This window comes from Pelodiscus sinensis, chromosome 3 (assembly GCF_049634645.1).
Source record: "Pelodiscus sinensis isolate JC-2024 chromosome 3, ASM4963464v1, whole genome shotgun sequence".
Classification (NCBI taxonomy): Eukaryota; Metazoa; Chordata; order Testudines; family Trionychidae; genus Pelodiscus; species Pelodiscus sinensis.
In genome coordinates, this window is record NC_134713.1 from 57767642 (window position 1) to 57783115 (window position 15474).

Below are 15474 nucleotides of genomic sequence, written 5' to 3' on the forward strand. Positions count from 1 at the left end.
CAGTGAAAACATATCCAAAGACAGTAAATCTTCTCTACACTCTGTATTATGTATTATATAGACTGTGCCAGTAGCATCACTGATTACTAAAGTTGCTGTCACTTCCCATTAAAAGACCCTGTTTTCAGGAGGCTTATAACTTTGCCAAACTTTAACAATTTGGGCTGAACTTTTCCCTGTTGAGTCAAGCTAATTCTTTTGGTGGGGGAGGGGAGAAGAAAATCAGTCTAAATCATTCAGCCATTACTGAGAACAAGGCTGGGGGGGGAAATGTTTTGCTCATTTAAAAAAATTATCACATTCTTTTGGTTGAAAAGCTCTACCCACCTTCATGCATTGAAACACAGAGTTGAAATTTGGCAGAGTGGCCTATGTATTAAGGATGTGCAGATGAAAAGTCACTCATACATTTGGCTAAGCTATAAGGCTTTGAAAAAAAAAACACCTCAGCTCACACATGCTCAGTAGAGACAACTTAGCTTTTTCTTGCTAATTTCCCTCAAAAAGTCCATCCTCAGGGAGCAGGCCTTTCTCTGCAATTGCAGCTCTGGGCTATTGCAGACTGCCAGGTCTGGCCCCAGAACTGAGAGCAGTAAGCCTGACTCCTACGTTCCTAAAGATATCCTGGGATGTATGTGCCCTATTCAAATGTAAAGGGAGCAAAGCACTATGGGAAATGTGGAAAGATTGGAAGTGGAGCTGGAAGAGGGAAGATAGGAGAAAACTGAGACTCACCCATTAGTGTGGAAAGGGAGTCTGGGACCGGCTAGTATCTGGCTGCAAAGAATGGGACTGGAAATGCCAGGGCAAGGAGACTGGGAACTAGTAGGAAGGGGAGAAATTGAAAATGGATAAGGAGTTAGGAAAGGGACTGGAACTGAGAACCAGTGAGATGGAGTGAAGAGGAGATGGGAAGACACATCTGATGGGGAGCCAAGGAAGAATTTGGGAGACCTCGGATTGCCTGGGCAAGGATACAGGGACTGGGAATGGTGAGGAGAGACTAAGACTTAACGGGCTAAGAGACAGAGGTGAGAATCCTGAGGAGTGATGAACAGAGCTGACTAGGTGAGAAGAATAGCACTGGGACAAGAGCCAGGGTGGAAGAGAGACAGGACTGGGAGGGGACTAGTTGGAGGGGATAAGGAAGGAGAAGTTAAACTTGTGCGAAGAAGAGTCTGTGACCACTAGAGCAGTGGTATGAACGCAAGATGCTTGAGTCTTATCCTTCATCTGCAAAATAATTAACTATATCATAATACATATACAACTGAGGGAGCCCCAAATTAAAGTGGCACAGTTAACCTTAATTCTGGCATTTTCTATCTCCTGAGTTGTCTTCACAATCTTAATAGTGTTATTTTGATGTAGTTTGGCATGTGAGAGTACAATATAGAATGTTGTTCCCAGAAATAGCTGCCAATCCTTACTACTACTCATCTGTATTGGTCCTATGGTACAAAATCAAGTTTTGGCCCAGAAAACACATGACAGTGACTTGCAATGCATGAACACTCCCAAAATAAATTCAGGCCTTGTTAAACAACATATAGCAACTACATACCTTTGAGCTAGAGTTGTAAAATGCAGAAACAGACCTGTGAAAATTGGGACTGCTCTGAAAATTTCAGGATATGTGATAATCCTAGTAGGAAAGTCCAGGAGGCTTTAGGTTGTTTAAGATTTGAGATTAGAATGGTGTAAAATTTTTCAACTAAAACTATTTTCTATCAAAAAATACAGATGAGGTAACGCTGGAAAAGCTTTCAAAGACACTTATACCCTGTTGCGAAAATACTTTCTTGTTTTTAGTGAATGAGGTTGGATGGTTGATTTTTTTAATAATTACAAAATGAATCATCTCATTTTATAACTAAGCACCTTATGATCACAGCAATTTCTTTTTAGTAACTCACATCCACATGATTTGTTCTCCCGGTTGAGGAATAAACTAGAAAATCACTCTTACAGAGATTCAATATTGCAGATTGTTCAGGAACTGGCCTGTTTTAATTTAGACATCTATGCCAGCAGCAATTTAGCTTTAGCCATAACATTATCCTCAGTATCAGACAGTCTGAGTATGTCCATGTGACAATAGAACAAACATTTTCAGTCCTCACTGAACATATTCTCCGGAGATTAAATAGTGATTGAGAGTTGGAGCTGCTGCGTTTTTTTGGACTGATAGCAGTTTCAAGCCTGTGCTATTTTTCAGCCCTTCAGCCTGAGAGTTAGGTTGGGGGGCATTTTTTTAAATCTAATCTCTTGATTTCAACACACATGATGGAATTCTGGAAAGTTCTGGAGCCCCTCTCAATGTGAGTTGAGCAACTCCAGCCCAGAGGCTAGCAGAATTCAGGGAGACGCTGAGCAAAGCAGCGGAGGACCCAGGGCCGGACCTCCTTGCCCTTTGCAGTGTTCTCACAGGAGGTGTAAAGTATCTACCAACCCAGCTCCCCCTTATTTTCTGTGAGAAACGAGGACAAGTCAGTGCCTTTGTTGCTCTCTTGGAATGGGAGATGAGCCCCCACATGGAGAGGGGGGGAGCTGAAGAAATAGAGAAGAGGCATAGATGATGCTGGATGGCTAGAGACTGATGAGGCTAAACTGGTGGTGGGCACTGCCAAGTTCTCAGAAGAGGAGGAGCCAGAAGGAAAAATAATTAAAAAACAAATTAATTCTTTTTATCTATTTGAACAATTCTGAGTTTTAAAAAAAACAAAATGTCTTTTAATTACTAGACTACAGAGAAACAATCAGTAATGTGCAAAGGCAAAGGTTTTTAGATCCAAAACTTCTATGTATTTCATTCATGCATTATCAACTCAGAGAGGTCAGCTGAGAAAAAATTAGTTATGACCAGTGGGAAAACAGCTTGTGATAAAATGGCTGAAGCACTTTTTTCTTCTGATCTTAATGGAAGATCTTTTGGAACTGTATCTTGTGTCATATGACACATGCTTATTCGAAACACAAAAGAAAAATGAGGACTCAATAACAAGGCAGAGCACAAATAAAAGATCCTGGGACTGATTCTCTGTTGCATTAAAGACACTTTCTATCACTGTTGTAGCAGAAAGGGTCCCTCTTTGAAAGTCTCCTCTGGTGTAGCACTATTGGAGCAGTCTCATGCTATGCCACCCACAGCTTTTGGTGTGAAGAAGTGTGATGGGAGCATGTTTAGAACACCCTGTGATAAAGCTGTTCTCTATGTCTCAAGTCCCAGATTTGAGGCTGTTCTAATGGAAGGACTGAGAACTGTGGGCTCCGTTTATCATGTAAACTGATTATCCTGGCATCTGACAAAGATTACAACTTGTTTGTAGGCAGTTGGTAAATTCCGTTGGAGAGGGACTTTTAAAGATGTTTGTTATATTGGTATCAATGTTCATATAAGCTATCAAACATTTCCAATCATAAGGACATATTAAGAACCCAGATCCTCTTAAGATTGAATCTTAGCTCAGACGTTTTTCAGTTGGAAATGTGGGAGCTCAGCGTCTTTGACCTACACCCGTCAGCTCAACAGGCATTGAAGATATGCAGGTAACCTATACATCCAGAAAGCCCAGTTAAAACCAAGAGATGGAGAGCTAGCAATACAACTGCCAACCATCACCCTGATCATTTTGATTAGGTGTTGTGTCCCATTTCCCCCTCACTATTCATCTGTTTTGTATCTTCCTATATGTGAATAAAGCACCTGACACATTTTGGTTAACGATCGTTATAAGAAGAATGGTTGCACAAGATAGGACTCAGGAGTCATAATATCAAACTATTTTATAAGTACAGCACCAGTCAGGGAGCACTGTTATTGTTACAGTTAGAGGGAGGGTGAAATCACCATCACAAAGTTTTTTTCAAAATACTATAGCCTCCCACAGTAACAGTCTGATGACAACCATACACTGTCATGGGACAATGTTTGAGGATGAGATAGAATCACTGTCTTTTCACAAGGTACTTCATTAAAGTAAGGCAGCAATAGTATCCTTAAGCCTAGTCTTTCTTCCTCCTGCTCCACTGCAAAGTGTTTGTTTAGCACTTCTCCCAAATCATCTTCTGCCTGGATTCCTGTTATAGTTATAAGCAAAAAATAATCCTCTCCACAAATCGTCGTGATGGAACTATTACTGTAATAATATAAATGCACTTTTGCTAAAACATAGGGCTGGGCATCAGAATTGTATTGAAGGCTCACTTAAAATTCACCGTGTGAATTCAGATGAGTCACTTAAAACTACCTCTCTCACAAATACCATCACAGTTTCAGTGTCTGCCAAACCAAAGCCCATAAACATTCCATTTTAATTTACCGCTTGGAGATAGGGTTGCTCCAGAGTGCCAATACTCATACTTGTTTTTATTGTGGAACATTGTCTAGTGGTATTTTATGTAAAAGTCACTCTGATGGAGCCATTGGGTGGGTGATATGTTAGAAAATGGTGTAATGTAAGCAAACTGGCATCCCGATTTTGACATCTAGCTATACAATGTCACCAGGGCATTTCCATACAATCTATCCAGCTTCCTAGAATCATTGCCCTGAGCTTTTAAAATCCAGTTAGCTTCATCTCTCTTAGACTGGTTTAATACCCAGATAGCTCCACTGTCATCTTCTCTGAGTTCACTCCTAAACATGAGAGCAGAACCTGGCCTTACTCATTCAATCAGCAAACAGAATCAATGTTTAGTCATTAATTAGGAAAATCACCTAATCTAAACTGCTTGTTGTGATTATTATTTTGTACAAAAGTATCCATCAGGTGCTTAAAGAAAAGGGGTCTGCACTTATGAAGGAGACTTAAGGAAGATTTCCTCAGCTGATAACCAGGAGAAAGGAGATGAATGAGCCACTAGCAGCCTCCTATCACCCTCTGTCTGTATATCTTATTTATGGAGTGCTTAGCACTGTAGTATTTATAATTAATAATCCCTGTCTTGAGAAGGGCAAGAGATAGCAAAGACATTGGAAAATGCCAAAATATATCTGGTTTTGCTTCTTTCCCAACCCTATGGTTATGAGGTGGAAGGGGAGTAAACTATAGCATGTGTGTGGCCTCTTCCCAATTGTTTTTGCTGTAGAAAGTCAGGTGTGTGTATGTCAGTATTTTCTGCACAGCTGCAAGGACACCACAATATGCTTTGTGATACAATGTTACTGACATAGCAAGCTCAACTATTTAACAAAAGTTTGTCTGCTACTGGCATTTCCAAAGTAATTATCAGCAAATTACAGAACTACTGTACTCAACTACGGTTACTCAATGTCTGCCTAGCATAATATTGGCATATGGCATACCAAATACCGTTTTACATAGAGCCTTTCATACTGGTATTCCAGAAGTTTGCAGTGAAGTAAGCTAGTGTAGTGACTGTATAGACAGAAAGAGCTGCTCTAAGGCAATTAACAGAGGGTATGTCTAGACTATATGCCTCTGCCGACACAGGCATGTAAACTAGGCTACCCAACATAGTCAAAGAAGCCGGGATTTAAATATCCCCAGCTTCATTAAAATAAACATGGCCGCTGCACTGTGCCAGCTCAGCTGATCGTCGGCACAGCGCGCAAGTCAAGATGTGTATCGGTCGACAAGGGAAGCCTTTGTCGACTGCTCTTGTAAACCTCGTTTCACGAGGCATAATTGAGCGGTCGACAAAGGCTTCCCTTGTCGACCAATCTGCATCTTGACTTGCGCGCTGTGCCAATGATCAACTGAGCCAGCACAGCACAGTGGCCATGTTTATTTTAATGAAGCTGGAGATATTTAAATCCCGGCTTCTTTGACTATGTTGGATAGCCTAGTTTACATGCCTCTGTTGGCAGAGGTACGTAGTCTAGACATACCCAGACTGCTTTACCCAAGAAGGAATGGTAAACCATTGTACCCCTTATTCTTTTCCCAGAAAGGACAACCAGATGTTCAAGCTGAACAATCAGTAGGACTTCTATTCATCCTTTCATCCAAAGGATGGATAGCACTTGAAAAAAAATGAAGTACTCTAGAACTCAGCTTATAGGAAGGAATGACTTCTGCCTGTATCCTAGAAGCTAATATTGGCATTTCCTAAATCAGAAGTTTATGCATTCTCAGTGATATGAGATGATACCATGGGACAGAATGCTGTCATCTGAGCAATGCTATCCTAACTGCTTATATCATAAACCATGACAAAGAGTAAAAATGTTTCCTTCTAGGTCAATAATCGTTTGCCAAGGTACTTCTAGGGGCCCTATCACTATAGGATCTGAGACTCTCTCAGACAGTAATGAATCACAACAACTCTGAGAATAGACACTGAAGCAAAGACATGAATGGCCTTTCTTACAATCACATAGGAAGTTTAAGAACAGAACTCAGATCTTCCAGCCCCATTACATTGTTTTAACCACAGACTCTTGAGTGCTTTGACCAAACTATGTGAACCAATGTCACTCATTGAATTATCAATTTAAATATATATATATATAGCTATAGAAAAAAAAACATGAGAAAGCAAAATGATGAATGAAAGAATAAGCATATGTTCCTGTCAAGGCTGTCTCCCACTCTGGCACTTTGAGTGCAGAAGATGGATACCTGGCAAGAGACTTTAAAATACCCTGGCACTAAAGACTTCTGCTTAAAAACTCCCCAAGGTCACAGATTCCTTGAGGGTGGGTGGCACACTGCCACCACCCAAATGCAACAAAAAAAAAAAAACCGTTTCTGAGTTCTCAGAAAGATGCACTTGGGAATTTCTTTCTGTGGGGTACCCTCAAGTTCTTTAACCCTCCCTCTGGAGAGAACTTTAAAGCAAACTGTAATTTCTTAATAGCTAACTCTTTAATCTCAGGCACATGCACACAGAACCTCCAGTCTTCTAGGAAACAGGAATCAGATTGTAGTAATTAACAAAACAAAGAAAACATCCTTGGTAAAGCTTACTTGGTTGCTAGGATTTACGGAGCAACTGAAAAAAGGCAGATTAAGAACACAGAGAATAGCCTCCCTGGGATTCAGTTTAGAAAGTTACAGTGAACAGGAGGTCGAGGGGGAGGAGAAAGGAGGATAAGTGCATGGGCTCAGCACAACAAACCCCACAATTAAGAAAATAACCTGATCATGTCTGACTACACAGGCATGGATGTTGCTGAATATTGCATGCTTGCTTCCTGGCTTAATTTATGTCTGTAGTTCTCCTCTGGTTACACAGACTGAAGCAGGAAGATCAGTGCTTGCCATTCAAAAAAACTACAGTGTTGTCACTGGCTCTCCTGGCTCCCTGCCAACACTTCCTGGAGACTCTCAAGGACCCACTGTCTCAGGGTTTAATGCTTACTGGAAATTTAGTTAGCTGAATGGCTGTAATATCCTGAAAAAGTTGTTAGTACCCCTCCCATTCATCATAGCACCAGTTATTTTCCCAACTGTGAACAAGGCGGTGACAGACAGGTAGTTGGATCTTTTTTCTAGGGTCTAATTCTGAAGTCTTTAGAACTGCACAAACAGCTGAGGGCAGATTTTGGTACAGGACATCTATTTTAAATGTCTGGTTATCCTAAAGGAAAGTGGATTGGGACATTTTTGTATCTTCCTACCAAGGTACACTAGCTTTAAATTGATATATAAAAGAATTCTCATTGGTAATTAAAAGAACGGAGAGTGGCAGCAATATTTTAACAATGAGCTCACTAAAAGAAAAAAAATCCCTTCAGGCTTGGAGACATTCTGACTGACAGGATTTATTTGCAGACATTAGGGGTGAGGGATTAGCATATTTCTTTACTTTCCCATTTAACAGACAAGGTCTCCTATAACCTTTATCTAGAGATGAGACCCTGATGTATGCTAAGTTTCTCTCTGATGGAAGTGCATATTTGCTCCTAACATACTGATAGGATAGGCAAGGGCTCCTAACCTGTGTCATTTGAAGAGAAGGGAGACAGTTTGGAGGGTTCAGGAAAACTGTACTATTTTGAAAATGCCTCTCTCTCCTCCCCCCTCCCAATCCAGTCCATTCTAAAGGAAAATATTTGCTCTTCAAAAGTATTTTAATGAACTGCTAGGATAAGGACTTCTGGCAGGGATAATAATTTAGTATCCAAAGATGGGGAAGATACCATCAGAGATGGTAATTCTCTTAACTTTCCAATCAAGTTAAGTAAGCAATTTTGACTAGAGCTCCTTAAAGCCCCCTAACCAAGATGTTAGTGAAAAAGACTGACATGACCCTCTTGAGTATAAATTGAAGTCTGTCATTTTCTATTACCCTTCTATAATAAGTTGGCTGATTGTCTGAATTCCAACTGTGTCACTTATATTTAAGATTGGGATTTCAACTGCACATTCATAGGCTGTCTCTGAGCTCCAGCAGGCATATGAAGGAATCCTAGAACCTGGGGCAAATGGTTGCTTTTGATGTAGCAAATTACTTGGGGAAGTCATTTGTTTTTTAAATAGCACAAAAGTTGACAATCATTTGTATCTGAGGTGGTTGCACAGGTTTGTACACCCACATTTTAAGGTCATTAGTAAATACCATCTTTAATCTTTCAGAAAGGGGCATGGCTAGGAATGAATCAAGCCCTACACTGACCCAAGCAGAAAAGTCAAAGCTGCAGCCTACATTTTGGGTCAATATAAGTGGCAAGTGTGCTTATGTATTGTGAAAACCACCCAGCAAAACTTAGGGAAATACATACGTGTATAATTATCAGGTAAAGTACCCACAAAACACAACATGAAGCCATGTGGACTGGGCATTTTCCTCCGTTTTCTTATTAAGTCATCAGAAAGCGGTCAGAATGTTCCAATGATCTGAATCTATTCTCCTTAAAAATTTGTCACTTGAAATGCTATATAGATATTTCCTTATGTCTCTTTTTCAAAGTTAAATATTTGCCTCCCCCACCCTTTGCAGCTGTAAAGATCATAGATCCACCAGAATCATCAGGTGATGATATTTTACCCAAAGACAGAACTTTGCCTGTCTTTATTGATTCAAGTGACAACTCCATCTCCCTGCCTGAAGAAGCCACCATGGCCATATTACCCACTGACCCAATCACACTACTGCCAGCAGTGACCAGTCCATCTCACAGCCACTCCATTATCATAGACCAGTCCTTTGAAATAACAGGTTCACCAACACCAGCAGCTGAGAGCGGCATCACTACTGGCTTCGAAACAGGAGTGCAGGATATTGCTGCAGAACTGGATGGAGTCAACCCAATGAGCACAGCAACAATGGATGAAGTGGAGTATGGCAGCGGATATATTTCCGTGTCGGAGAGCCAACCAGCAGAATCTACCCCAGCTCCTTCACTGAAGTATGTGACCACTAGCTTGATGACAACAGCAGCCAAAGGCAAAGAGCTAGTGGTTTTCTTCAGCCTGAGAGTAACCAACATGCTTTTTTCCGATGACCTCTTCAACAGGAGTTCTCTGGAATACAGAGCACTGGAGCAACAATTCATGCAGCTGGTGAGTAAAAACAGATTGTCTGTAACGTACAGTATTCACGCACACATTAAAGAAAAAAGATTTTCCTTGTTAGCTTATATTATTGCTCCCCTGGTTAGCAAAAGCAATGATAAGAGACAAGCATCTATGATAGTGACTACAAGGGGCATTCAGATTGTGATTTATTCTGACCAGATCACTATGATAAGGTCAGGCTGGAAAATACAATTGTATGAAGTAGAACATAGTGTTGGACCCGATCTTCCAGTTTAATAAAACACTTTGAACTACTGTAACAAGTAAGTTTTTTTAGGCTCAAATGCAGGCTAACAACATGTAGCAGTGGTTTACAAAGGAAAATACATGTAAATAAAAGACATCTAAAATATTTATCCATGCAAGAAACTACGCACATTATTGTTGACAAGTAATTTTAATTGGTTATTTTGAATCTGCATTTCAGTGGTACAGCAACACTAATTACATCTAAGAATTGAGTCTTTAGGCTGAATTTATTATCAATCCTTTTTTAAATCATCATGAGGTATCAGAGAATGTGATTAGATATAGATTTTCCAAACAGATCACTAGAAAAGAGTAGCATGCCTATTATGTCATGTTCTAACTTTCTTGGATGGAGCCTTTAAAAGTAATTGAAGCTGACTTTTTACTGAAGTGATTTTTCTTTATTCAGACACTCCCAAAACACTATGTGTTTCATTACAAGGAAACTAGCATCCATGTACCTCAGTGCATTACTAAGAAAGATGCAAATACAGAGACTAATCAAGGTAAACAGAAAGCTGGACTTGATAGTTAAGCACCAAGGAAATAAGTGGATGATTCATGTAACAGTTAATGAAAAGTGAACATAAGTGAAATAAATAACAGTCAGGTATTGACAAGGGATTTAAAGTAAAACAACTTCCTGTTTTGCAGCTGCTTCCATATCTTCAATCCAACCTTACAGGATTTAAGCAATTAGAAATACTTAACTTCAGAAATGGAAGCGTGATTGTTAATAGTAAAATGAAGTTTGCTAAGACAGTTCCATACAATATCACGGAAGCCGTGCACTGCGTTTTGGAAGATTTTTGCGATGCTGCAGCCCAGCGCCTCAATTTGGAAATTGACAGCTACTCTCTTGATATTGAACCAGGTAAGATTGTGTTACTAAAATGTAAAAAGAAAACAGCTGACCTTTCACAGCTTTGATACAATTTATGGTTTACTCAATACAACTAAAAAAAAAGAGAGAAATTTCTATTTTATAGACTATTAATATTGGGCTTCCAGTATTGTAGACTGCCTATGATCTTTCATTTAAATTGGAAATTATGGCAACCAGAAGTAATTTGGAGATACTCAAACTTTCCTGACTACAGCAATATTTATCAGGCTATAGACTAGGGATGTAATGGGAGATGCTTAACTGGTGATGCTTACTGGTTCTGCTTAACCCGGGGGGTGAGGGCGGTGCAGATCCTAGCCTCCTGTGGGTAGGGGCTACTCCGTCCATCCAGGCTAGAGTGCCCCCCCCTTTAATTGGTTAAACATCATGCTTAATTGGTTAACCGATTAAATGGGATTTTACATGCCTTCTATCCACATGCTTTCAAAGTCATCAGCAGTTATTGGAACACATTCCATCTCATAAAACATCTCCTCCAGACTTTGTTTCCTGACATGCTCATTCCTCATTTTGCACCTTAAGTTTAGAATACTATGCCACCAGTTTCTCAACTACTTTCCAAAACCTACATAAAAATTGAAAATCACCTCAAACATACACAGGTTTGAAACATGCTTAAAATCTTTTTGAAGCAAATTCAAATAAATTCCCTTTCAATTGTGAAAATGAGCCATCTAGTGGAAACAATGTCATTACACAGCTAAAGATTTAAACAAACCAAAAATCTTAATCCTATAAACAAATCTCAGCCTTTCACAAGAGGCAGCCAAAAGACCTATCGACAGCTACACACAAAAATAAATACCACAAGAAAAAGTGCATTAGGTAAAATAAATCTTCAAGTATTTTTAATGATCTAACCAAAGTTGCAACAAATTTTCATTGTCCATCAAAAACTGTGTTAAAAGAAAATGAACCAGTACAATTCAGAAGAATACTTAACTCTAGCAGCTAAACAGTGACAGCTTCAAATTTCTGAGATCCACAATGCTGATGTCCACAATGAGTAAAACCAGAGAACCAGAAACCCAGATCTCTTGGTACTGATACTGACCTTCGGCACCACAACAGAAATCATGTACATGAAACTAAAAATGTATAGTTGAAACTGGAAATTTACAAAAGGAGATGAGAATAAGGCAAGTGTTAATATTTTAATCAATGAACTACTTAATGAATCAGATGAACAACTCTCATGATCTCTCAAACACCTACTAAAGATTTTAGTTAAAATAGCCACTCAGGAAACATACGTTCATTTAATGAGCTAAAATGAACAGGGGAATAAGGAGGAGGAGTGGAAGAGCTTAGAAGGTCAGTTTTCATGGGACTAGATTTAATGGTAAAGGACGAGAGAAGAAAAATATAGCATCTGACTCAGAAAGCAGAATTGTCTCTAACAGAATGATCTCCCATGATTCTCCATAAGGCATTATATACACTTTAAAGAATACATTCCTTTAATATTGGGGGAACAAGCAATATGAACTGATAACTAGGGAGAGAGTCAAATGTAATCTGAGATGAATGCAAAATACAAGGCCAGTTTTCACACCACCAATTACAAAAGAGATTCCAACACAAATTGTATCTTTGCAAGCAAATACCTCTGAACCCAGGAGATGAAGATGTGGAGAAATAAAATGAGAAAGTGAAAGCTCTCCATGGAGCTGTGGAAAAGGCAAGGAAAGAGTAAATATTGACTGTACAACATTTGCAGAGAGATGCAGCTGAGGGAAATGAACCACTTGCAGTACTCACCATTCCTGTGTATAAATCACAAAGTGGTACTGCTTCCAGCATGAAGGTAAAGTAGGATTGCACAAAATTTCAAATGCACAGTCAGGTTCCCTCTACTTAACATTCACTAGACTGCTGTGAGGAGAGCCAAATACTCCATTAACCATTAGCTTCCTGGCGTTAAGCAGAGTTCAGCTAATGCCCCGGGTCTAGGTACACATTCCACAGGCGGCCTTCAAGTCTGACACCCCCTTGGCAGTGTGGACTCCAGCCCAAATTGTCTAGACCTTGAAACAAGTGCCACATCCCCATGCATCCCCAGCAGCTCTTGCATATTCCCTAGAACAGTGGTCTCCAACTTTTTAAAGCATGAGATCACCTTTTGAATTTTAGTACAATCTAGGATCTACCTCAAACCCAAAAACCCTTGCCCCGCCTCCTTCCCGCCCCTCCTCTGAGGCCTCAACCCTACTCACTCGATCCTCCCTCCCCCATCCTCATTCACTTTTATCAAGCTGGGGGCAGGGGCTTGGGGTGCAGGAGGGATTCAAGACTGGGGCTGGGGTTTGGAAAGCAGTCTCCATTTACCACAGGTTGCTTCTGGGTGGTGGTGCAGGGGGCTAAGGCAGGCTCACCTCTGTCCTAGCCCTGCACCACTATTCCCAGCCAATGGGAGCTGCAGGAATTGGTGGCCTGGCCAGCTGTTTTATAACCTACTGCAGCCTTTTGCAGCACCCTGATCAGTCTCGTCAGATGATCACACATCCCTACTGAAAGACTACATTGCCAATCAACTTCTCCTCTGGTAAACCAGTTCTCCTTGGTAAAAGCCAATCTTTTGTCTCAGGTTTCCACCTGAATAGACAACTATTTAAGGTCTGGTCATCAACTATTGTCCTGTATCTAGTAGGTACATACTACAGGCCTGTCGACAAATAGTGAATCCCACATCCACATACAGCAGGGGTGAGCAAAAGAACCAAAGCAGGCTCTCTGCCTGTTGTAGCTCCAGGCTGTAGCTCCCTCTAGGTATAGCATGCCCCTGGCAGGTGGGAGGGCAAGACTTTGCTCATGCTGTGATAATTGGCCTAAGATTGGGTGAAGCTGTGGCATGGCCCACAGCCAAGGGCAACAGGCACATGGAGGGAACCTCCAGCTGTTTTGAGCAGCCTGCAGCTGTGGCAATCAGGGAGCCTGCCTCGAGTTCCCTTTTGGGCTGCTGGCTGGGCGCCACTTAAGATAAATGCATCCCAACCAGAGCCTGCTTCTGGAACTCCACCCTTCCAACTCCCTGCCCCACCTCACTACTCCCTCCTGCCCCAGGTCACAACTCCCTCTCAGACCCTGCACCCTTTCTTACACTCCTCCTCCCAGGTCAAACTCCATTCCTGCACTCCTATCCCCACATGACCCTGTACTCCAGTCCTATGTCCAAGGACATAACCCCCTACTTCAGCCAAACTCCCCCTCAGACTGTACATCATCCACATCCCCTACCCCAAGCTCCCTTCTGCACCTAACCTGTCCCAGACCCCTCCATAGAAAAGTACAGCCCTTGAACATTTAAAAAATCTTGGTGTGCCTTCCCCCCCCCCCCCATCAAAAATTATTGCCTACCCTGGATATAGAGCTATTCCAAGGTACAATTTCATATCCACCACCATAATTCATAAGCAGTATATAAACAAATCCCCTGACTCATCACCTATGGAAATGGAAATGGACTGCTCTCAGTCTGGAAAGCATGTTTTTTTAAGGGCCAATTAACATCAACATGACTCTAACCTGAATCTATCACAAGTCTGATCACTTCCCTGAAAGATACTTTTAAAAGTAATCAGTGAACCTATCAACAATTCCACTGTGTCTCTAGCTAACAGAGAATGATAAATCCTTATTTCATGCTTAGGGAACAGATTTCGTGACTGATATTCCTTTTATAATATATAAAGAGATGGATATTATGTAAGTACATTTTAACCATTTTTGAAAATCCATCCTCAATTCATGTCCCACCTTTCATGAAGAGTGAACCAAGATCACAGCAGAGATGCAGTGTCATCAGGAATGATTTGACTGAAAGTGGTAGATTCTTTATTTCTTGTAGTCTTCAGAGAAGACTGGGATGCTGTTGTGGAAGATATGCTTTAATCAAATGGAAGTTATGGGCACATTACAGGAGTGAATGGATGAAATTCAATGGCCAGCAATAAGCAAGAGGTCAAACAAGATATTCTAATGGTTTTCTCACCTTAAAATCTCTACGTCTAATGCATAATTCTAATTTTAATAATATCTATTATATGCACACTTTTTCCCTACTAGTATTTAATCAAAGTTTCAGTTTATGTTGACAATTTTATTTACTTTATTTTTACTTATAAGTAAGCTAAGACAGACACTACTGAGTCATCTAGTTAATAACTAGCCTTGTAAAATGCTGGAGGGAGGCAGGATGTCATTTTGGTGGATCCAGCTCACATTTCTGAATCTTATGTTTCTGTTGCTAACAGGCTCTTTATTGTTGTTCATTTTTTTTAAGAGAAAAATTGTTTCTGTGTGAACATTGATTCCACTCTAGGCTAAAATCCGCTTAAACCATTTCACTTCCTTTCTGCAAATGAAGAGCCAACAAATGTTGATTTACAAACCTATGCTTTTGCTACAAATTGATTTTTTAAAATTTTTATTCCAAAATTATTAATATGGTAAAGAAATGTTATTGAATGTAGACAGATTTGTCAGCCATTGCAGATATTTACTGTATTATATTGTTGAAACGTCTCTTTTGGTTCAAACTTAGTGCAAAGCAAAGTTCTCCATTCCAATAACAAAGCAGATGCCAAAGTGACATCTTATGAGTACCAAAGATCGATTTAAAACAGCCTTCTTAGTCTTTAATGTGACGGAAAAGCTATTCGTGGATTTGTATAGAAGTTTAGAGGTGAATGAGACTTATTGATCATTCAATCCATTTCACTATCTGCACGGGCAGACGTGAGTGCCCTCAAGCATGGCTGGGATTCTCAGTGCCACCAGGGAGGACTCAGTGTTCCATTTAACATTTCAGGCATCTCGTATGCATCTGAC

General features: G+C 40.4%; 1 protein-coding gene across 1 annotated transcript in view; it reads left to right on the forward strand.

Annotated features, from left to right (window-relative positions):
• The window catches only part of IMPG1 (interphotoreceptor matrix proteoglycan 1), an 89641-nt gene that overhangs the window by 64386 nt on the left and 9781 nt on the right, over window positions 1-15474 (forward strand). The window contains exons 13-14 of the mRNA XM_025189134.2: window positions 8911-9473; window positions 10392-10611. Of these exons, the coding sequence (XP_025044919.2) occupies window positions 8911-9473; window positions 10392-10611 (783 nt within the window). The remainder of the gene's footprint in view (window positions 1-8910; window positions 9474-10391; window positions 10612-15474) is intronic.